Source organism: Oncorhynchus keta, chromosome 4 (assembly GCF_023373465.1).
Source record: "Oncorhynchus keta strain PuntledgeMale-10-30-2019 chromosome 4, Oket_V2, whole genome shotgun sequence".
NCBI classification, from domain to species: Eukaryota; Metazoa; Chordata; class Actinopteri; order Salmoniformes; family Salmonidae; genus Oncorhynchus; species Oncorhynchus keta.
The window spans coordinates 61,081,411-61,106,790 of NC_068424.1; the positions used below are offsets into that span (position 1 = coordinate 61,081,411).

A 25,380-nucleotide genomic window follows, 5' to 3' on the forward strand; every position below is an offset into this window, starting at 1 on the left:
AAAAGTGGGTGAGCTTCTGAACATACAGAGAACTCGGTGAGCCCCCCAGTACCTTGGCAAAGGATCTAGGCTAGTGAATGAAAGAACATTCCCTGTTTAGACCAAGAGAAACTGCATAGAGTGTTATCCATTAGAGCCTGCTACCTTACCTTATTATCTCTGCGGCACCATAATGGTAGCTAGTTTCCTCACATCAAGGTTATAAATAAAAGTGGAGTAACTCCCATAGGAGCTAAAAGAAATGAGTCATATCCTTGGCTGTCTCTGCAGGTAGCATTAGGCTGTTCCTTTCTATTGTATGTTGAAAGCCTCTCTTCGGCTGCCCTGTAATTCTAAAGTGAAGAAAGCTCAAGGCAAATTTTAGGGCCAAGATAACAAGCCTAGATGGCCTCTGAATCCGAGCCCAAATCAGATTATCAGTGGACCGCCGTACATTCGGATTCACTCAACGATGTAGAAAAAAACCTTGTGTGGCAGAAAGTTTACGGAACCTTCAGCGAACCCGTTGTTCTCATTTTGAACCTAAGGTTTTTCTGTCCATTAGCATTCTCACGGCTCCACAAGTAACAAGATGAATGCCTTGTGCTGGGGGCACTGGGTTCAGAGTATTGTGGATTTAGAATTAGCTGACCTTTTTCCTGTCTGCCGTTGCCTCCTTTTCCTATATTCCCCCTGCTCTATGCTGTGTGGGTAATGAGCTCCGGCATCGTTCCTCCTTCAAGGTGCCTGTCTGTTCCCCTTACCCAACCCAACCCCCTGCCCTGATACCAGGGCTATACTGTCCTTCTGGCATATCTAGGCTGCATCTCAATAGTTGATTGTGGCTTCCTCTTCCTTTTCTCCTCTCTTTCAAATGCATTGATATGAATGCAAAGGGTAGATGAAAGCACAAAAGTAGATGATTTTGTTATCACCAGTCCAGTTATTTCTCATCAGGGTAGATAATGTGGAGGAAAGGAGACAAAGCAAGTTCCTTCAAGTTATTGTACTCTCTTACTCTATTGCTTCCCTGAGATGTTCTCTTCCTCCCTGAGATGTTCTCTTAGGTCCCTGAGATGTTCTCTTTGGTCCCTGAGATGTTCTCTTCCTCCCTGAGATGTTCTCTTTGGTCCTTGAGATGTTCTCTTTGGTCCTTGAGATGTTCTCTTTGGTCCTTGAGATGTTCTCTTTGGTCCTTGAGATGTTCTCTTTGGTCCTTGAGATGTTCTCTTCCTCCCTGAGATGTTCTCTTTTGTCCTTGAGATGTTCTCTTTGGTCCTTGAGATGTTCTCTTTGCTTCCTGAGATGTTCTCTTTGCTTCCTGAGATGTTCTCTTTGGTCCTTGATGTTCTCTTTGGTCCCTGAGATGTTCTCTTTGGTCCCTGAGATGTTCTCTTTGGTCCCTGAGATGTTCTCTTTGGTCCCTGAGATGTTCTCTTTGGTCCCTGTGATGTTCTCTTCCTTCCTGAGATGTTCTCTTCCTTCCTGAGATGTTCTCTTTGGTCCTTGTGATGTTCTCTTTGGTCCCTGAGATGTTCTCTTTGGGCCCTGAGATGTTCTCTTTGGTCCCTGTGATGTTCTCTTCCTTCCTGAGATGTTCTCTTCCTTCCTGAGATGTTCTCTTTGGTCCCTGAGATGTTCTCTTTGGTCCCTGAGATGTTCTCTTTGGGCCCTGAGATGTTCTCTTTGGTCCCTGAGATGTTCTCTTTGGTCCCTGAGATGTTCTCTTCCTCCCTGAGATGTTCTCTTTGGTCCCTGAGATGTTATCTTTGGTCCTTGAGATGTTCTCTTTGGTTCCTGAGATGTTCTCTTTGGTTCCTGAGATGTTCTCTTTGGTTCCTGAGATGTTCTCTTTGGTTCCTGAGATGTTCTCTTTGGTCCATGAGATGTTCTCTTTGGTCCATGAGATGTTCTCTTTGGTCTATGAGATGTTCTCTTTGGTCCATGAGATGTTCTCTTTTGTCCCTGAGATGTTCTCTTTGGTCCCTGTGAATAAGGACAAAAATCAAACACCCCAAAGCCTAACCTAATCCTAGCTCCTAACCCTAAAACTAACCCTACCTCCTCACCATAAACCTAATACTAACCTTAACACTAATTCTAAACCTAAACCCTCTAGATATAGCATTTGGCCTTGTGGGGGGACTAACAAAATGTCTCCAGTTGGTCCATTTTTTGTATGTTTACTATTCTTATGGGAACTTCTGGTCCCCACAAGTATAGTTAAAAATGTTCACACACCTCCACCCAGACAAATCCTGCTCATGCGCTCCGTCAGCAGCAGATTTGAATTTAGAATGGAAAATGAATGTGTTTATGCAACAAATGTTAGTGCATCGAACCAAATCACATCGATTCATTCCTCTAATCAAACCGAATCGCACCGAATAGTTTCAAACTAAAATGTACCATTCCTGTATTGTATTAGAGCCCATATATCTAGATACGTATAGAATCATCTTGAAAAGGAAAATTTGCACGTCCCTAGTAAATGTGCCATTCTAAATACCACCTCCAATTTTACAATGTATGACTGTGGTGTGAGTCCAAGGAAATAACCTGGAATGGCACTAAACTCCACAAGAAATATCTTAATGCATACAATATAGCTTCTACCCCCGAGCCATAAGACTGCTGAACAATTAATCAAATGGCCACCGGACTATTACATTGACCCCCCCATTTGTTTTGTACACTGCTGCTACTCACTGTTTTATTATCTATGCATAGTCACTTCACCCCTACCTATATGTACAAATTACCTCTAATCTGTACCCTCGCACTCTGACTCGGTACTGGTACCCCCTTGTATATAGCCTCGTTATGTTATTGTGTTACTTTTTATTATTTTTTACTTTAGTTTATATGGTAAATATTTTCTTAACTCTTCTGGAACTGCACTGCTGGTTAAGGGCTTGTAAGTAAGCATTTAATGGTAAGCCCTACACGTATTTGGCGCATGTGATAAATAAAGTTTGATGTGATTGTTTTCATTTTTGAATGTTCATCGGAACAAAGTCAAATACATTTTTTTAAACAGATGTGTAACAAATTAATTGTGAAATTAGTGCAATTACTCACTAACTCTAGTGTGTAATTAGTGCAGTTTGAAGTGGTTTAAATGTATATCTGTTCTGTCTCTATAGCTTCGAACACAAGATGGTGCTATCCTTGTTCGCCGCCTTGTCATTGGCTCTGATCTACTTCCTGGTCCAGCGGAGATGTTCCTGGGTGTCCAAGATTGCCCTGGCCCTTGGCCTTCTGGGTGTATACAGCTACCGGGCGGCGGTGGGCAACGTTGTGTTTCCGTGGCAACATGGTGGTGGAAACATGTCCAAGTAAGTTTTCACCGACTGGGTGTACAAAACATTATGAACACCTGTTCTTTCCAGGTGAAAGCTATGATCCCTTATTGATGTCACTTGTTAAATCTACTTCAATCAGTGTAGATGAAGGGGACGAGATGGGTTAAAGAAGGATTTTTAATCCTTGAGACATGTATGTGTGACATTGAGGGTGAATGGGCAAAACAAAAGATTTAAGTGCCTTTAAAAGTAGAATGGAAGTAGGTACCAGACATCTAAAATAAAAAATTAAAATGCTGTGTTTGCCTGTTTTTCGAGCCATTTGATATGTGATCACATCATGGCTCGTTAATGAAGGCTATACCTTAAGGCCTACATCAGCATAAAGTACACAGCAAGGCCACAGAGGAAGAAAGACGAGGGGAAAAAACAACCTTTCAATCATTTGTAACCAAGTAACCCAAGGGGAAAACTGCTTTGAAACCCCTTATTGCTGTCTGATTAGAGATCATTGTGCTCATGTCCTTAGCCTGGCCCTTTCTGTATCAAGGTGATTAATGGTCCAATCAGAGAGGCTGATCGCTTTGTTTACCCCCGTGCTTTTGATTTCTAATGACCAAATGTGGAGCTCCTTTGCTCTGCCACTTGGCTCAATCCCTCCCTATCACCAGCAAGCTAATCAACCCTTAGTACCCAGCCAGCTGCATCTTGTCCACAGCCCCGTTGACTGTGAGAGCATAATAATGAGTGTTCAGGTGCTGCTGCCCAGTTATCCTACCCCCCTTCCTCGTCTCTTACTAGACATGTTCCCTCCCCCCTCCACGCACTACTTGACATTGTCTCTACTCCCACCTAACCTCTCACCCCTACCCACCCTTACCCCTCGTTGCACAGTACCAGGCGCACACCAACACTCCATATAATTGACAACGCCGCCGTGTCAAGTCGCCGAGTCATTAATCACCGCGGGAAGGTGTTTATGCTGGCGCTGCGGCAACCTCCTGGCATTTCCATTAAGTTGTGTCTACAACAGTGGTGGCCCCGGCTCAGTCACTCGCAGCCAGGCTGATCTGGTAGCATGCGACCCCATCATCCCTTTGTGGCTTATCACACTGACCTAAATAGCAGAACGAGGGTCTCCCACACTGTCTTGTTATGATAGTTCAGGCTGAATTGTTTTTGGTGTTTCTTAGGTCAAAGTCTAAAGGACAATTGGGCTTGACTGACAGCAACAAAAAAAAAACATTTAGATTTTTGGGGGGTATGGTTCTTGGTATAGCTCTCTAGGCAGTATTGTTTTTCTCTCCCAATGACGACATAATCATCCTTGTCATTTCCTTAACTTTAAAATCATGGAGAATCACCTGTGACATTTTATGGTCTTCACTGTAAGCAGTTGGTTGCTACAGATGTCGGATCTTAACTTGATCACTCTTGTCACAGATAATTTTCCTGCTGCATCAGCAAATTCAAATGAGCCTTGTCAGTCCCTGAAAAACAGCAGTTTTCTTTCTCTCATTGCAGGAGCAGTCGAGTCATTGAGATCAGGGCAAATGTTCTCTCGCTCCAATTCTAGTCTGAGGCCCTATTACTTCAATATTCAGATGTACAGAAATGTATCTGAAATGAGGCCATCCACATCAACAACTGTTGTTTTATATAGCTTAATAACATAATATAGATATCAGTCTCCACTAGGCTACGACGTGCGAGTGTCAAGTGTAGGCTAAGGTCAAAATTTAGTTAAATTGTTTGGGCTGCTGCCTTCAGTGTGCACATATAGGCCTGCCTTGTTGCCGTTGGTTCGATTCTGGCCTACACCCTTCTGGCACAAAGAACTCAATCCCCTCGATTGACTTGATATATTTACTATTTTCAAATATGGACAATCCAGAGATATTTTACCTCTGATTTTAATAAGAAATTACCATACCAGACACTTTGGATAACATAAGTAGTAAACTAATAAAATAATAAGTCAGCAGGGTAGGCTACACCAACATTAGTTTCCATTCATACAAATTACCGGGTAAATTGTCATATTAGATTTATCGTGGTAAACAATGAAAAATAATTGTATTTCTATTGTACGGAATGCTTGTCAAATTGATAAATTGCCAGTTCGAAAAAGTGTGTTAAAAAAAAGGACTAAGTTGAAAAAGGACTAAGTTGTTCTGATTACAATACCAACCAGAGGGTGAACTTACAGTTGAAGTTGGAAGTTTACAAACACCTAAGCCAAATACATTTAAACTTAGTTTTTGACAATTCCTGACATTTAATCATAGTAAGGTTAGTTAGGATCACCACTTTATTTTAAGAATGTGAAATGTCAGAATAATACATTTACATTTACATTTAAGTCATTTAGCAGACGCTCTTATCCAGAGCGACTTACAAATTGGTGCATACACCTTATGACATCCAGTGGAACAGCCACTTTACAATAGTGCATCTAAATCTTTTAAGGGGGGGGGGGTGAGAAGGATTACTTTATCCTATCCTAGGTATTCCTTAAAGAGGTGGGGTTTCAGGTGTCTCCGGAAGGTGGTGATTGACTCCGCTGTCCTGGCGTCGTGAGGGAGTTTGTTCCACCATTGGGGGGCCAGAGCAGCGAACAGTTTTGACTGGGCTGAGCGGGAACTGTACTTCCTCAGTGGTAGGGAGGCGAGCAGGCCAGAGGTGGATGAACGCAGTGCCCTTGTTTGGGTGTAGGGCCTGATCAGAGCCTGGAGGTACTGAGGTGCCGTTCCCCTCACAGCTCCGTAGGCAAGCACCATGGTCTTGTAGCGGATGCGAGCTTCAACTGGAAGCCAGTGGAGAGAGCGGAGGAGCGGGGTGACGTGAGAGAACTTGGGAAGGTTGAACACCAGACGGGCTGCGGCGTTCTGGATGAGTTGTAGGGGTTTAATGGCACAGGCAGGGAGCCCAGCCAACAGCGAGTTGCAGTAATCCAGACGGGAGATGACAAGTGCCTGGATTAGGACCTGTGCCGCTTCCTGTGTGAGGCAGGGTCGTACTCTGCGGATGTTGTAGAGCATGAACCTAATAGTAGAGAATTATTTATTTCAGCTTTTATTTCTTTCATCACATTCCCAGTGGGTCAGAAGTTTACAAACACTCAATTAGTATTTGGTAGCATTGCCTTTAAATTGTTTAACTTGGGTCAAATGTTTCGGATAGCCTTCCACATGCTTCCCACAATAAGTTGGGTGAATTTTGGCCCCCTTTTTCCTCCAAACATAACGATGGTCATTATGGCCAAATAGTTATATTTTGTTTCATCACAACAGAGGACATTTCTTCAAAAAGTACGATCTTTGTCCCCATGTGCAGTTGCAAACCGTAGTTTGGCTTTTTATGGCTGTTTTGGAGCAGTGGCTTCTTCCTTGCTGAGTGGCCTTTCAGATTATGTCGATATAGGACTTGTTTTACTGTGGATATAGATAATTTTGTATCTGTTTCCTCCAGCATCTTCACAAGGTCCTTTGCTGTTGTTCTGGGATTGATTTGCACTTTTCGCACCAAAGTACGTTCATCTCTAGGAGACAGAACGTGTCTCCTTCCTGAGTGGTAACGGCTGCATGGTCCCATGGTGTTTATACTTGCGTACTATTGTTTGTACATATGAACGTGTTACATTCAGGCGTTTGGAAATTGCTCCCAAGGATGAACCAGACTTATGGTTAAAAAAAAAAATCTGGGGTCTTGGCTTCTTTAGATTCCCATGATGTCAAGCAACGAGGCACTGAGTTTGAAGGTAGGCCTTGAAATACATCCGCAGGTACACCTCCAATTGACTCAAATTATGTCAATTAAGCTATCAGAAGCTTCTAAAGCCATGACATAATTTTCTGGAATTTTCCAAGCTGTTTAAAGGCACATTCAACGTAGTGTATGTAAACGTAGTGTATTTCAACGTAGTGTTGAAAAACGAGTTTTAATGACTCCAACATAAGTGTATGTAAACTTCCGACTTCAACTGTATCTTGAAAGACTTTGGTTGCAAGCAGGACACAAGTAATACCAACATATTTTAGGGAGCCATAATGGGTTGACCAATAGTGGTTGCAATTGAGATCAGCTATGCGGGGGAATTTAGCCCGTGTCAATGGTTCAATGAGACATCAGCTGGTGATAATCTAGTGCCATCGATGGATGCAATAGGCCCATTGTTATTTGATTATATTCCAATACCCATTAGCCTCTCTGTGTGTGTGTTTCCCTGTCTGTTTCCCTGGCTAAGTTGATGAGCTGGTTTGTGCCATCAGTTGATTGACAGATGTAGGCCTACTGTAGAGCGATAAACTTTTCCTCCAGTATTGATGCTTTTCCACGTTTTCTAATGAGTATAATTTGACAATATTGTTCTGGTCTTTGGTGTGGATTGAAAGCCTGTATTGTGTGGCTTTAATATTTAATTTCATAAAGGTGTCAAGATGTTTATGAAGCCTATCCAAAGACCATTTAGTTGAACTGAGACACTTTTCTTTCATGTTTACATTTACATTTAAGTCATTTAGCAGACGCTCTTATCCAGAGCGGCTTACAAATTGGTGCATTCACCTTATGACATCCAGTGGAACAGCCACTTTACAATAGTGCATCTAAATCTTTAGGGGGGGTGAGAAGGATTACTTTATCCTATCCTAGGTATTCCTTAAAGAGGTGGGGTTTCAGGTGTCTCCGGAAGGTGGTGATTGACTCCGCTGTCCTGGCGTCGTGAGGGAGTTTGTTCCACCATTGGGGGGCCAGAGCAGCGAACAGTTTTGACTGGGCTGAGCGGGAACTGTACTTCCTCAGTGGTAGGGAGGCGAGCAGGCCAGAGGTGGATGAACGCAGTGCCCTTGTTTGGGTGTAGGGCCTGATCAGAGCCTGGAGGTACTGAGGTGCCGTTCCCCTCACAGCTCCGTAGGCAAGCACCATGGTCTTGTAGCGGATGCGAGCTTCAACTGGAAGCCAGTGGAGAGAGCGGAGGAGCGGGGTGACGTGAGAGAACTTGGGAAGGTTGAACACCAGACGGGCTGCGGCGTTCTGGATGAGTTGTAGGGGTTTAATGGCACAGGCAGGGAGCCCAGCCAACAGCGAGTTGCAGTAATCCAGACGGGAGATGACAAGTGCCTGGATTAGGACCTGTGCCGCTTCCTGTGTGAGGCAGGGTCGTACTCTGCGGATGTTGTAGAGCATGAACCTAATAGTAGAGAGAATTATTTATTTCAGCTTTTATTTCTTTCATCACATTCCCAGTGGGTCAGAAGTTTACAAACACTCAATTAGTATTTGGTAGCATTGCCTTTAAATTGTTTAACTTGGGTCAAATGTTTCGGATAGCCTTCCACATGTTTCCCACAATAAGTTGGGTGAATTTTGGCCCCCTTTTTCCTCCAAACATAACGATGGTCATTATGGCCAAATAGTTATATTTTTGTTTCATCACAACAGAGGACATTTCTTCAAAAAGTACGATCTTTGTCCCCATGTGCAGTTGCAAACCGTAGTTTGGCTTTTTTATGGCTGTTTTGGAGCAGTGGCTTCTTCCTTGCTGAGTGGCCTTTCAGATTATGTCGATATAGGACTTGTTTTACTGTGGATATAGATAATTTTGTATCTGTTTCCTCCAGCATCTTCACAAGGTCCTTTGCTGTTGTTCTGGGATTGATTTGCACTTTTCGCACCAAAGTACGTTCATCTCTAGGAGACAGAACGTGTCTCCTTCCTGAGTGGTAACGGCTGCATGGTCCCATGGTGTTTATACTTGCGTACTATTGTTTGTACATATGAACGTGTTACATTCAGGCGTTTGGAAATTGCTCCCAAGGATGAACCAGACTTATGGTTAAAAAAAAAAATCTGGGGTCTTGGCTTCTTTAGATTCCCATGATGTCAAGCAACGAGGCACTGAGTTTGAAGGTAGGCCTTGAAATACATCCGCAGGTACACCTCCAATTGACTCAAATTATGTCAATTAAGCTATCAGAAGCTTCTAAAGCCATGACATAATTTTCTGGAATTTTCCAAGCTGTTTAAAGGCACATTCAACGTAGTGTATGTAAACGTAGTGTATTTCAACGTAGTGTTGAAAAACGAGTTTTAATGACTCCAACATAAGTGTATGTAAACTTCCGACTTCAACTGTATCTTGAAAGACTTTGGTTGCAAGCAGGACACAAGTAATACCAACATATTTTAGGGAGCCATAATGGGTTGACCAATAGTGGTTGCAATTGAGATCAGCTATGCGGGGAATTTAGCCCGTGTCAATGGTTCAATGAGACATCAGCTGGTGATAATCTAGTGCCATCGATGGATGCAATAGGCCCATTGTTATTTGATTATATTCCAATACCCATTAGCCTCTCTGTGTGTGTGTTTCCCTGTCTGTTTCCCTGGCTAAGTTGATGAGCTGGTTTGTGCCATCAGTTGATTGACAGATGTAGGCCTACTGTAGAACGATAAACTTTCCTCCAGTATTGATGCTTTTCCACGTTTTCTAATGAGTATAATTTGACAATATTGTTCTGGTCTTTGGTGTGGATTGAAAGCCTGTATTGTGTGGCTTTAATATTTAATTTCATAAAGGTGTCAAGATGTTTATGAAGCCTATCCAAAGACCATTTAGTTGAACTGAGACACTTTTCTTTCATGTTTACATTTACATTTAAGTCATTTAGCAGACGCTCTTATCCAGAGCGGCTTACAAATTGGTGCATTCACCTTATGACATCCAGTGGAACAGCCACTTTACAATAGTGCATCTAAATCTTTAGGGGGGTGAGAAGGATTACTTTATCCTATCCTAGGTATTCCTTAAAGAGGTGGGGTTTCAGGTGTCTCCGGAAGGTGGTGATTGACTCCGCTGTCCTGGCGTCGTGAGGGAGTTTGTTCCACCATTGGGGGCCAGAGCAGCGAACAGTTTTGACTGGGCTGAGCGGGAACTGTACTTCCTCAGTGGTAGGGAGGCGAGCAGGCCAGAGGTGGATGAACGCAGTGCCCTTGTTTGGGTGTAGGGCCTGATCAGAGCCTGGAGGTACTGAGGTGCCGTTCCCCTCACAGCTCCGTAGGCAAGCACCATGGTCTTGTAGCGGATGCGAGCTTCAACTGGAAGCCAGTGGAGAGAGCGGAGGAGCGGGGTGACGTGAGAGAACTTGGGAAGGTTGAACACCAGACGGGCTGCGGCGTTCTGGATGAGTTGTAGGGGTTTAATGGCACAGGCAGGGAGCCCAGCCAACAGCGAGTTGCAGTAATCCAGACGGGAGATGACAAGTGCCTGGATTAGGACCTGTGCCGCTTCCTGTGTGAGGCAGGGTCGTACTCTGCGGATGTTGTAGAGCATGAACCTAATAGTAGAGAGAATTATTTATTTCAGCTTTTATTTCTTTCATCACATTCCCAGTGGGTCAGAAGTTTACAAACACTCAATTAGTATTTGGTAGCATTGCCTTTAAATTGTTTAACTTGGGTCAAATGTTTCGGATAGCCTTCCACATGCTTCCCACAATAAGTTGGGTGAATTTTGGCCCCCTTTTTCCTCCAAACATAACGATGGTCATTATGGCCAAATAGTTATATTTTTGTTTCATCACAACAGAGGACATTTCTTCAAAAAGTACGATCTTTGTCCCCATGTGCAGTTGCAAACCGTAGTTTGGCTTTTTTATGGCTGTTTTGGAGCAGTGGCTTCTTCCTTGCTGAGTGGCCTTTCAGATTATGTCGATATAGGACTTGTTTTACTGTGGATATAGATAATTTTGTATCTGTTTCCTCCAGCATCTTCACAAGGTCCTTTGCTGTTGTTCTGGGATTGATTTGCACTTTTCGCACCAAAGTACGTTCATCTCTAGGAGACAGAACGTGTCTCCTTCCTGAGTGGTAACGGCTGCATGGTCCCATGGTGTTTATACTTGCGTACTATTGTTTGTACATATGAACGTGTTACATTCAGGCGTTTGGAAATTGCTCCCAAGGATGAACCAGACTTATGGTTAAAAAAAAAAATCTGGGGTCTTGGCTTCTTTAGATTCCCATGATGTCAAGCAACGAGGCACTGAGTTTGAAGGTAGGCCTTGAAATACATCCGCAGGTACACCTCCAATTGACTCAAATTATGTCAATTAAGCTATCAGAAGCTTCTAAAGCCATGACATAATTTTCTGGAATTTTCCAAGCTGTTTAAAGGCACATTCAACGTAGTGTATGTAAACGTAGTGTATTTCAACGTAGTGTTGAAAAACGAGTTTTAATGACTCCAACATAAGTGTATGTAAACTTCCGACTTCAACTGTATCTTGAAAGACTTTGGTTGCAAGCAGGACACAAGTAATACCAACATATTTTAGGGAGCCATAATGGGTTGACCAATAGTGGTTGCAATTGAGATCAGCTATGCGGGGGAATTTAGCCCGTGTCAATGGTTCAATGAGACATCAGCTGGTGATAATCTAGTGCCATCGATGGATGCAATAGGCCCATTGTTATTTGATTATATTCCAATACCCATTAGCCTCTCTGTGTGTGTGTTTCCCTGTCTGTTTCCCTGGCTAAGTTGATGAGCTGGTTTGTGCCATCAGTTGATTGACAGATGTAGGCCTACTGTAGAACGATAAACTTTCCTCCAGTATTGATGCTTTTCCACGTTTTCTAATGAGTATAATTTGACAATATTGTTCTGGTCTTTGGTGTGGATTGAAAGCCTGTATTGTGTGGCTTTAATATTTAATTTCATAAAGGTGTCAAGATGTTTATGAAGCCTATCCAAAGACCATTTAGTTGAACTGAGACACTTTTCTTTCATGTTTACATTTACATTTAAGTCATTTAGCAGACGCTCTAATCCAGAGCGGCTTACAAATTGGTGCATTCACCTTATGACATCCAGTGGAACAGCCACTTTACAATAGTGCATCTAAATCTTTAGGGGGGTGAGAAGGATTACTTTATCCTATCCTAGGTATTCCTTAAAGAGGTGGGGTTTCAGGTGTCTCCGGAAGGTGGTGATTGACTCCGCTGTCCTGGCGTCGTGAGGGAGTTTGTTCCACCATTGGGGGCCAGAGCAGCGAACAGTTTTGACTGGGCTGAGCGGGAACTGTACTTCCTCAGTGGTAGGGAGGCGAGCAGGCCAGAGGTGGATGAACGCAGTGCCCTTGTTTGGGTGTAGGGCCTGATCAGAGCCTGGAGGTACTGAGGTGCCGTTCCCCTCACAGCTCCGTAGGCAAGCACCATGGTCTTGTAGCGGATGCGAGCTTCAACTGGAAGCCAGTGGAGAGAGCGGAGGAGCGGGGTGACGTGAGAGAACTTGGGAAGGTTGAACACCAGACGGGCTGCGGCGTTCTGGATGAGTTGTAGGGGTTTAATGGCACAGGCAGGGAGCCCAGCCAACAGCGAGTTGCAGTAATCCAGACGGGAGATGACAAGTGCCTGGATTAGGACCTGCGCCGTTTAAATGATCATACTATTTATTTTACGTCTTGAAAACATTGAAATAAATTCTGTTAACTTGTGGGTATAATATAGGCTCAGGCTGGTGACTAGATTGCCCAGAACTGGCGGCAACCTCATGAGGCTTGGAGCCGGAGCACGCTGCTTAGACCTAATGCGCTACGACAGTTCACTAGGCCCTAGGAAGAACTAAGAATACTACGAATACTGATGATACACCACATGTATGTGGACACTCCTTCAAATTAGTGGATTCGTCTATTTCAAGCACACGCTTTGCTAACAGCTGTATAAAATCAAGCACACAGCCATGCAATCTCCAAAGACAAACATTGGTAGTAAAATGGCCCCAGTGTCCACATACTTTTGCTCATATAGTGTATGCATAATTTTTTAATAATTTTATCTGAAGCCTTCTCCAAACTTTAAACACTCTGAATTAATGCCTACACTTTTACCCATTGCGTTGTTTCTGTTTTAACCGTGTAACCACGTGGAATTAACCCTTTAACCAAGTGGAATTAACCCTTTAACCAGGAGGAATTAATGCGTCAAATGTAGACGTTCATCCATGAGTCAAAGGGCATTGGGCTGGATTCGAACACATGTCGGCTCTGGCATATCTGCTGTGGTCAGTGGCTGTGACCGCTTGACCATACAGACACTGAGGAAACCAATAATTTATTCTTCCTATTGCTTGCCTTGAACATATAATACATCTGATCTAAAAACAAAAATCAGATTATATCTACCCCGTACAAATATATCTACCCCGTACAAATATATCTACCCCCTACAAATATATCTACCCCCTACAAATATATCTGCCCCCTACAAATATATCTACCCCGTACAAATATATCTACCCCGTACAAATATATCTACCCCCTACAAATATATCTACCCCCTACAAATATATCTGCCCCTACAAATATATCTACCCCTACAAATATATCTACCCCGTACAAATATATCTACCCCTACAAATATATCTACCCCTACAAATATATCTACCCCTACAAATATATCTACCCCTACAAATATATCTACCCCTACAAATATATCTACCCCTACAAATATATCTACCCCTACAAATATATCTGCCCCCTACAAATATATCTACCCCCTACAAATATATCTACCCCCTACAAATATATCTACCCCCTACAAATATATCTGCCCCCTACAAATATATCTACCCCCTACAAATATATCTACCCCCTACAAATATATCTACCCCCTACAAATATATCTACCCCTACAAATATATCTGCCCCTACAAATATATCAGCCCCCTACAAATATATCTACCCCCTACAAATATATCTGCCCCCTACAAATATATCTACCCCTACAAATATATCTGCCCCCTACAAATATATCAGCCCCTACAAATATATCTAGCCCCCTACAAATATATCTACCCCCTACAAATATATCTGCCCCCTACAAATATATCTGCCCCCTACAAATATATCTACCCCCTACAAATATATCTGCCCCTACAAATATATCAGCCCCTACAAATATATCTGCCCCTACAAATATATCAGCCCCTACAAATATATCTGCCCCTACAAATATATCAGCCCCTCAAATATATCAGCCCCCTACAAATATATCTACCCCCTACAAATATATCTGCCCCCTACAAATATATCAGCCCCCTACAAATATATCAGCCCCTACAAATATATCTACCCCTACAAATATATCTACCCCTACAAATATATCACCCCTACAAATATATCTACCCCTAAATATATCAGCCCCTACAAATATATCTGCCCCCTACAAATATATCTACCCCTACAAATATATCAGCCCCTACAAATATATCTACCCCTCATGCCCCCTACAAATATATCAGCCCCCTACAAATATATCATTAATCTGCCCCTACAAATATATCAGCCCCCTACAAAATATATCTACCCCTACAAATAAATCTGCCCCCTACAAATAAATCTGCCCCCTACAAATATATCAGCCCCTACAAATGAATATATCTACAAAAAAATCCCCTACAAATATATCAGCCCCCTACAAATATATCTATCTATCCCCTACAAATATATCTACCCCTACAAATATATCTGCCCCCTACAAATATATCTGCCCCCTACAAATATATCTACCCCCTACAAATATATCTAGCCCCTACAAATATATCTACCCCCTACAAATATATCTGCCCCCTACAAATATATCAGCCCCCTACAATTTCTTATAATCCACATAAGAATTCCCAGAAGACACGCTGTAGCCTGCACCTAGCCTAAGGTACGGTGTGCATTGTACACAAATACCGCTTCCACCTGCCCCTTGGCGGCGATTCTAAATATTTCTTCAGATATTCAAATCCTCCTGCTGCAGGATTATTTTCCTCCTGTGACGAAATGGGTCAAATTAAGATATGACATCTGTAGGGATCGAGTTAATGGCCATATTTATTTCTTCCTCTATTCCTCCTTCTCTTTCCTTTCTTCACTTTTTCTTCTCCTCCTGCACATCAGGAAATGTTCACACCAAATTCTCCAATTGTAGAGTCGACTGTAAAAATGTTGGGAAAAAAGGGCCTTGGAATTGATGGGTCTCCCGCTCTTTCACGTTTCGATGTCGTGCCGCCCGTCCTCAGCCTGATGAACGGCCATGATTTATGTGGCCCAGCAGAGGCTGCCTTGTCCCCCCCCTCCCCACCAGATGGGGTCATCAATCAGACCATTTTTATTGTCATTCAAAAAAGGAAAATTGTCACCATGTAGCTCCGGTGCAAGGAAAGCCATTCTGGGAAATAATATGTACAAACTGTTAGATGGTTTAAGAGGCACTTTGAATTGTCCAGCTTTTTTGTAATAGTTTCACGATTTATTAGCTGTTTTTCATTCTGCTTGTTATTTATTTTTGGTTTTCCCATGTTGTTTTATGTTACAATTCACCTCACATCATTATAGCATTGGTAGGCCAGTATTAAAACCGTTGTGTGTTTGTTGTACCTCACTTAACATTTGTGTAATTTAGCGGTCTCTCTTGTCTAGAGCGACATGCAGTTAGTGCTTTCATCTTAAGATCGCTAGGTGAGACAACCACATATCACAGTCGTTGCATGCAAATATTTATAAAGAAGTTATCAGCAAAGACAGTGCTAGTAGGAAAAGACAAGTGCAGGTTACCACATTGACTAATACTAGCTCAGCTAATCCTAAATGTCATCTAAATGTTTTGCTGGCTTCATCAGGTGTCACACAATAAATTGCCTGGCCCCAGAATGCCCACATCTGAATGTGAAATGTGATTGGCTTTCAATGTAAATGTCATTTGTGACATACTGACTGTCTTTGGATTGTACTCCAGTCACAGGCAAGACCATCCAGTCTTTGAGACGAGCAGTTATCTGCCCCGCTGTTAAGTCATCCCCTTAAATGGCAGCGTGAAATCATATCTCAGCCCAGTGCAGTTAATGTGAATTACAGGAGTGGCTTAAGGGCCGCCGATGTCTCTGTGATGAAATACATCTCCTAGAGACCCTGGGAGGCTACTGTGTTATCTGAACACACTTGACTTGTGTTACAGCACCATACTGAATAGAATTGTGTATTTTCTGGTCTATTTCCAACACCCCCAGAAAACACACACAAATACAGTGAAGCACCAGAGTTAAAACATTGTAACCAATGTAGAGGATGCTTTCATTGTTCCAAATAGCATTATTGCATAGTGACATTAGTAGTCTCTGAGATGTCATAGCGTTTGCTCCAGAACATCATCACTTCCCGGCGCTAATTCAGTTCCATTCTTCTGGAGTTTTTCTTTCATATACCATCTTTTATGTTGCCATTCCTGTGAGGAAATGTAAAGATTGAGAGATACTTGAACAAAGGTGACCCTCCTTCAAACCCAGGCTAATGTCATGTTTCTCATTATGCTAGAGAACCACCTTGTTCAGAGAGGGGCTGAGTACTGTAGCGATGAACGTTTCAATGACAGATCAAGGTTGTAGCTTGATAGTTTGGACATTTTATAAACCTGAGTTAGTTTCCATAAATGACTCAAAATACATGTACTGCTGAGCACATGGAACCTACACACCACTTCAATCGAGGTGTCAAAAATGACTGAAATATCTTACAAGTTCTGTTGAGTGTGTTCTGTCAAAGCGCTGTTAGTGTTTGTGGCTGTTTTCTAGTACCATCTCAATTGGTTCCTGCAGTGCTCAACACCTCCCCAAAGCAGCCCCTTTATTTGATCCTGATTAGATGTTTGTTGTGCTGACACTTCATTTGGGAACATTTATTCATTCAGATCCCTCATGAAGTTGCAAATTAATTCCAGGCTCTCATCAGAACCTCTTGAGTACACACATGCACACACACGTGCGTGAACACGCACACACAAAGCATTCAAATGCACACCTGAGGTGATTGCAGGTGTCATGGGTATGATAAGCAATGGCTCCGTCTCTCTCTCTCTAAAGACATTCTTGGATAAGAATGAAGCTATCATTGGCTCATACTCACATTCAGCCTGTAGCCTTTCCACAATCCCCTGTTCTAAGCCTCCCTCTGTCACAACCATATAATTACTTCAGAATCAACTAGGACCATGTTCAAATGATGTATTTCTACATTCTCTCCAGTATTTGTTCAATTGTTCACTAAATTAGTTTAGATCATATTTTCATTTTTGTGTGGCTATGACCTCTGTTGAAAACAAAGTCTAGAGGCCTTTGAGCACCCAGGATACTTCTGCTTGTCAATGTCAGTTTCTCATGTTTTCCTCTTACCGGATGCTACTCATGAGCAAATAATGAATGCAGGTGTCTAGTTAAACTGTTCTCCCAAAAAGTGACACAAAATGATCATTACCCAATAAGCTTTGCAATCTGTCAGTGACATTAATGCTTGATCTCTTGGCAGGTGTCTGGGTTTTGAGACACGTCTTCTCTTTTTTAAAATTATTTTTGTATTTCACCTTTATTTAACCAGGGAGGCTAGTTGAGAACAAGTTCTCATTTACAACTGCGACCTGGCCAAGATAAAGCAAAGCAGTTCGACACAAACAACAACACAGAGTTGACTGATCCATTGTGCTATACTCTCCATGATGGCAGTTATGGCATTTTGATGACTGATATTGTCATCACGTGGGATATTGTCATCAGTCAAGCTTGTGAGGATACACACCTTGTTTAATAACCAGTTATACTGGCAGGCAGACAGACTGACTGCAGTCCATGGTCTCCAGAAACCTTCAGAATCTTCCTCTTGTTTTTTGGTATGGACTTGGTCAGTTTATTCAAGTGTATTATTAGCATGGTTGTTCTGCCAGCATCTAAATACCAGGATTTCATTTCTGTGTGTGGTTTCCCCTGAGAGCATGTGCCTCCTCACTGCAGAGAGAGAGCGAGGGGGCTGGCATCATGTCGGCATTTTCTCGTTCTCTACCCATCTGTGCCACTCATACCAAATAACACACACTGGCCTCAGCATGGCATTTGTTTGTCATATTTCCAGCTCATTTCATTTGCTGATTGTGTTGCTCTGAGCAATATCATCTAACTCAAGCCCTCACACAGACGCCTGTGGAAAATCCCAACACAGATTTACATTTGAGTCATTTAGCAGACTCTTATCCATAGTGATTTACAGGAGCAAGTAGGGTTGAGTGCCTTGCTCAAGTGCACATCGACAGATTTATTTTAAACTAGTGGGCTTGTGGATTCGAACCAGCAACCTGTCAAACCATCCACTCTTTGATTCCTCCGTATCCTCGCAGTTAAACAAGTTAGTCCCACAGCCATGCTTAGTATAAATCCGACAAGACAGGGATTTCCATCCATGCTTAACATAAATCCGACAAGACAGGGATTTCCAGCCATGCTTAGCATAAATCCGACAAGACAGGGATTTCCAGCCATGCTTAGCATAAATCTGACAAGACAGGACTTTCCAGCCGTGCTTAGCATAAATCTGACAAGACTGGGATTTCCAGTTGTGCTTAGCATAAATCTGACAAGACTGGGATTTCCAGTTGTGCTTAGCATAAATCTGACAAGACTGGGATTTCCAGTTGTGCTTAGCATAAATCTGACAAGACTGGGATTTCCAGCCGTGCTTAGCATAAATCTGACAAGACTGGGATTTCCAGCCATGCTTAGCATAAATCTGACAAGACTGGGATTTCCAGCCGTGCTTAGCATAAATCTGACAAGACTGGGATTTCCAGCCATGCTTAGCATAAATCTGACAAGACTGGGATTTCCAGCCATGCTTAGCATAAATCTGACAAGACTGGGATTTCCAGTCATGCTTAGCATAAATCTGACAAGACTGGGATTTCTAGTCATGCTTAGCATAAATCTGACAAGACTGGGATTTCCAGTCGTGTTTAGCATAAATCTGACAAGACTGGGATTTCCAGTCGTGCTTAGCATAAATCTGACAAGACTGGGATTTCCAGTCGTGTTTAGCATAAATCTGACAAGACTGGGATTTCCAGTCGTGTTTAGCATAAATCTGACAAGACTGGGATTTCCAGCCACGCTTAGCATAAATCCAACAGGAAGAGGATTTCCAGTCATGCTTAGCATAAAAGCAAAGAAGGATTCTCTCCACATCTAATTGTGTCTGGATAAAAAATGTGAATAATATAAACGCGAGAGCTGTAGCTAGCACAACTCCAGGGTTAGAAGGAACTGCTTGCCATTCATCTGAGGGACGAGGGTTGCAATAAAAAAAAACTGAATTAATAATACATTGGCAACACCTGCTTGACTCCCTCTCCTAGTGAACTAGACCCTTATTCCACTCCTATCACTCCAGGCTCCTTAAAACTCAAGGATGTTTGGTCCCTTTGGGGGACACGCTGTCAGTCTAGTCATATTTGACGAGAAGGCGGCCCTGTTTGTAAGGCTGATTAGTGTCTGTAAGATTGACGGTTTCTTCTTTCTATTTCCTTGTTGAATTTGTCTAAATTAATGGGGGTTGAGTGTTTAACTTTTATCGACACTTTGTTCATTTAGGAAGTGAGGTTCACCTGGTGACGGCTTTCCCAGCGGGCAAAACAGGTTTAAATCACATCATAAAAGCTGTTTTGCTCTTGTCATTTCAACATGTTTTGCCCGCTAGTTAAGCGTGGTTTTATTGATAATGAGCTGTAACCTCATTCTCCTCTGCCTCTCCTTCCCTAGGTACAGAAGCTAGCAGTAACAACTGCTGCAGCACCAAAATCCATGGTATTTTTAGTTTGTTTAGGTTCATGTTTATTCACAAGCTGGTAGTTTGTCAGTGCTCATTTTCATATTCTTATCCATGCTTCTCTCTATCTCTCTCTCTTACACACACACACACACACACACACACACACACACACACACACACACACACACACACACACACACACACACACACACACACACACACACACACACACAGAGAGGCAGATATTGTACTAAGGTGTGAGGGGGTGTGGGGGGTGGGCGGTCTGTTTGCTGTTTGCTGTTTGGCAGACTGACTGTCTGCACTCTCTCTCCTAAGGCTTCTCACACTAAAAACTCCTGACTTCTGTTCACACAACCCTGTCTCCATGGTTACGTGCCAGGAGGCTACGTGTCGTCTCCTGTTGTCGTACCTTTTCCCAATGAGTGAAGACATAGAAAATGTTGTGCGTTCCATAAGAACAGGCACAGGAATCAGGATCATTCACCCATATGGTTTTTAGTCAAAGCACATGTCCTTGTGTCTTCTGCTATGTCTAACACACATATGTATGTGTATCCACGTTAACTTGACTCAAAAGCCCAGGGAGCTGACTTTGTATTGATCTTTCTTTACTTTTTTTTTACCAGGTTAGTGGTGTTTGTCTGAATTTCTGAAGTGAGAAACAGTGTAGTTCTCTCTGTCATTTTACATTACATTTACATTTAAGTCATTTATCAGACGCTCTTATCCAGAGCGACTTACAAATTGGTGCATTCACCTTATGACATCCAGTGGAACAGCCACTTTACAATAGTGCATCTAAATCTTTTAGGGGGGGGGTGAGAAGGATTACTTATCCTATCATAATAAGAGGGGCTCTGTGTGATGACTGTCTGTGTACTTACCACCATCATATCAGTTTCTGGATTGGCTTGCCCTTCAACTACCCAACCTATCTAGAATCCAGATGTATTGTATCTTGTGTACAGGGAGCTTGCTCAGGTCTTAGTGTGAAAAAGCTACGGGCAAATAGCCATTGTCAAGACTTTAAAAAGTATGGAATTGTAAGCTACAGTCTGATGAAGGTCTGGACTTCTTGAACTTCATGGATACAAGGTAGATACATACGGTATGAAAATAGGCTATGCCTAGCAAGATAGACCAAAAACATCTCAACTATAACAATAAAAAAATTACCATCAGCACTCACATGAACTATGAATCAGTCATCTCCTCACAAGAATTGCTGCAAACAAGAAAGGTTGAGGTGTTGAAAATGTATCCGTTAGCTTGGGGAAAAGTCTGGATTTTTATTATCTGAAGTGTGCAAGCTCACTTTGTAAGATCTCAACACATTGTTTTGGGTTAGTAAGTCAACATATCTTTTCCCACTACTGGGCCTCATTTTCCAGGTTTGAGCAGAGTATACTTAGCTCTACTCACCTCCCCTTTATGCTGTCAAATGGAGACTTGACCTTATCTATCCGTGTTCTTTTCCTGTGGGCCCACGAGAGAGTAAAGCACTCATAAATAAATAAACTTCTCACGTCTCTCCATGGAGATAACTGATGTCTAGTGAGGCACGAAATGGCTGCCTTCTTTACTGAGATGGGGCTGTTTTGAAAGGGGAACTGCAGATTTTTTAAAAACCATTATTTTACCAGGTAAGTTGACTGAGAACACGTTCTCATTTACAGCAACAACCTGGGGAATAGTTACAGGGGAGAGGAGGGGGATGAATGAGCCCATTTTAAACTGGGAATTCATTAGGTGACCATGATGGTTTGAGGGCCAGATTGGTAATTTAGCCAGGACACCACGGTTAACACCACCACAAGTGCCATGGGATCTTTAATTACCTCAGAGAGTCAGGACCCCCGTTTAACATCCCATCCGAAAGACGGCACCCTACACAGGGCAGTGTCCCCAATCACTGCCCTGGGGCATTGGTATATTTTTTAGACCAGTGGAAAGAGTGCCTCCTACTGGCCCTCCAACACCACTTCCAGCAGCATCTGGTGTCCCATCCAGGGACTGACCAGGACCAACCCTGCTTAGCATCAGAAGCAAGCCAGCAGTGGTATGCTGCTGGCCAATGCAGGTTGAAGGTGTTTCTGTATTTTTAAAAGTTTTGTAACTGCAGCACAGCAGAAAAATAACTGACAAAACATGTTACATCAACAAAGTAAGACAATAAAGTTAAACTAATTCAAATCTGAACTGGACCTGGGGCTAGTAACAGGTTATTGGGCATTCAGATGGAGTGGCCAGCCCTTGGACACTTGAGTTCCTTGAACAATGTTTTAAACAGGCTAACCACTTCATCTCTTTTCTCCTCAGGGGGACCGTGGAGGCACGCTTTGTGTATGTCTTCGTCCTGGGCATCCTCTTCACGGGCTCCAAGGACCTGTTGCGGTCCCAGGTCATCACAGCCGATGCCAGGCTGAAGAGCAGGGGCTTATGGGAAATCTACAGGTAGGTAGACTACATGGCAAATAGCTTAGAGAATAGAGAGGCGGGCTAGCAATCGGTAGGTGGCAAGTTTGAATCCTGTGTACATTGTTTTATTCAACCTTTATTGAACCGTGCAAGTCAGCTGAGAACCACTTATTTGTCTTATTTACTCATTAAGCATAGTTATTGGACAATAAAGTAATCTTCTTATAGTGGTGTGGTTCTGTTGGTGGCCCTGTTGTTCCGAGCCCACAACCTGCCGGTGCTGTGCTGCTGTTTGCTGGTCCAGACTTTGATGGCCCAGTTCATCTGGAAGAAGCTCCACTACGACGCTGCACAGACCACCATCATGCACTACTGGTTTGGACAGGCCTTCTTCTACTTCCAGGTAAGGGACCGTTAGATGAGGGGGATCTGCACTCCCCCCAAAATATTTAAATGCATGAGGAAAAAAACTATTAAATATCTTATTTTGAGTGCAAAGCAGACACAGCAGATGAAGTCCTTTTCTAAATGAAGTTGTGAATGAGGTACAGTTGAAGTCAGAAGTTTACATACACCTTAGCCAAATACATTTAAACTCTGTTTTTCACAATTCCTGACGTTTAATCCGAGTAAAAATTCACTGTCTTAGGGCAGTTAGGATCACCAGTTTATTTTAAAGTGAAATGTCGGAATAATAGAAGAGAGAGTAATTTATTTCAGCTTTTATTTATTTCATCACATTCCCAGTGGGTCAGAAGTTTACATCCCCTCAATTAGTATTTGTTAGCATTGCCTTTAATTTGTTTAACTTGGGTCAAACATTTCGGATAGCCTTCCACAAGCTTCCCACAATAAGTTGGGTGAATGTTGTCCCGTTCCTCCTGACAGGTGGTGTAACTGAGTCGGGTTTGTAGGCTTCCTTGTTTGCACACGCTTTTTCAGTTCTGCCCACAAATGTTCTATAGGATTGAGGTCAGAGATTTGTGAGGGCCACTCCAATACCTTGACTTTGTTGTCCTTAAGGCATTTTGCCACAACTTTGGAAGTATGCTTGGGGTCATTGTCCATTTGGAAGACCCATTTGCGACTAAGCTTTAACTTCCTGACTGATGTCTTGAGATGTTGCTTTAATATATCCACATAATTTCCCTACCTCATGATGCCATCTATTTTGTGAAGTGCACTAGTCCCTCCTGTTGCAAAGCACCCCCACAACATGATGCTGCCACAAACGTGCTTCACGGTTGGGATGGTGTTTTTCGGCTTGCAAGCCTCTTTTTCCTCCAAACATAACGATGGTCGTTATGGCCAAACAGTTCTATTTTTGTTTCATCATACCAGAGGACAATTCTCCAGAAAGTATGATCTTTGTCCCATGTGTAGTTGCAAACCGTAGTCTGGCTTTTTTATGGCAGTTTTATAGCAGTGGCTTCTTCCTTGCTGAGAGACCTTTTAGGTTATGTCGATATAGGACTTGTTTTACTGTGGATATAGATACTTTTGTACCTGTTTCCTCCAGTATCTTCACAAGGTCCTTTGCTGTTGTTCTGGGATTGATTTGCACTAGCTAGCCCGGCCAGAGCACCTGTGCTTACCACCGTAGCATACTCCTGGGCTACAATACCCGGGCCCATGACCGGTCTATCGATGTCACCGCATGAAGAGGAATAAACAGACTCACCCCATCGCGACGTCCCCCAAAGGCTAACTCTCTAGCCCTTGCTATCTCCTTGCTTGCTAATTCAGCCTGCTAACTGCTAGCTTGTTTATCCCTGGTCCGCTAACTGCTACCTTGTTTAAGCCTGCTAACCGTCTGCATCGCTGCGTCCCAAACACTCACTGGACCCATATTTACTTTCTATCTCTTTCAGATTTTTAATTTGTTTATACCTTCCGGAAACCTGCCTCACCCAATGTGATCCGGAATCGCTATTATTTTTAATTTTTAGAACACACTCAAGAACCTCCAGAAGCTAACCAGCTAACTAGCTACAATCTATTTAGTCATTGTTAGTTTTTTAACCTGGATAACACTCGCCAGTCCAGCTTCCCTGCCCCATCCACCGCTGCCCCCTGGACACTGATCACTTGGCTACATAGCTGATGCACGCTGGACTGTCCATTAATCACGGTACTCCATTCTGCTTGTTTGTTTTATCTGTCGGCCCCGTTGCCTAGTCAACGCCATTTTACCTGCTGTTGTTGTGCTAGCTGATTAGCTGTTGTTGTCTCACCTACTGTTTTAGCTAGCTTTCCCAATTCAACACCTGTGATTACTGTATGCCTCGCTGTATGTCTCTCTCAAATGTCAATATGCCTTGTATACTGTTGCTCAGGTTAGTTATCATTGTTTTAGTTCACAATGGAGCCCCTCGTTCCACTCTTCATACCCCCTGATACCTCCTTTGTCCCACCTCCCACACATGCGGTGACCTCACCCATTACAACCAGCATGTCCAGATATACAACCTCTCTCATCATCACCTGGGCTTACCCGCCTGGGCTTACCTCCGCTGTACCCGCACCCCACCATACCCCTGTCTGCGCATTATGCCCTGAATATATTCTACCATGCCCAGAAACCTGCTCCTCTTATTCTCTGTCCCCAACGCTCTAGGCGACCAGTTTTGATAGCCTTTAGCCGCACCCTCATACTACTCCTTCTCTGTTCCGCGGGTGATGTGGAGGTAAACCCAGGCCCTGCATGTCCCCAGGCACCCTCATTTGTTGACTTCTGTGATCGAAAAAGCCTTGGTTTCATGCATGTCAACATCAGAAGCCTCCTCCCTAAGTTTGTTTTACTCACTGCTTTAGCACACTCTGCTAACCCTGATGTCCTTGCCGTGTCTGAATCCTGGCTCAGGAAGGCCACCAAAAATTCAGAGATTTCCATACCCAACTATAACATCTTCCGTCAATATAGAACTGCCAAAGGGGGAGAAGTTGCAGTCTACTGCAGAGATAGCCTGCAAAGTAATGTCATACTTTCCATGTCCATACCCAAACAGTTCGAACTACTAATT

At 43.0% G+C, this 25,380-nt stretch overlaps 1 protein-coding gene across 3 annotated transcripts in view; it reads left to right on the top strand.

Moving 5' to 3' along the window:
• Positions 1–25,380, top strand: part of LOC118379987 (GPI ethanolamine phosphate transferase 2-like) — a 129,347-nt gene that overhangs the window by 84,066 nt on the left and 19,901 nt on the right. For all 3 annotated transcript variants that reach the window (XM_035766987.2, XM_052511832.1, XM_035766995.2), the window contains 3 exons: positions 3,126–3,317; positions 22,259–22,393; positions 22,586–22,760. In XM_035766987.2, coding sequence (XP_035622880.1) covers positions 3,126–3,317; positions 22,259–22,393; positions 22,586–22,760 — 502 coding nt within the window. The remainder of the gene's footprint in view (positions 1–3,125; positions 3,318–22,258; positions 22,394–22,585; positions 22,761–25,380) is intronic.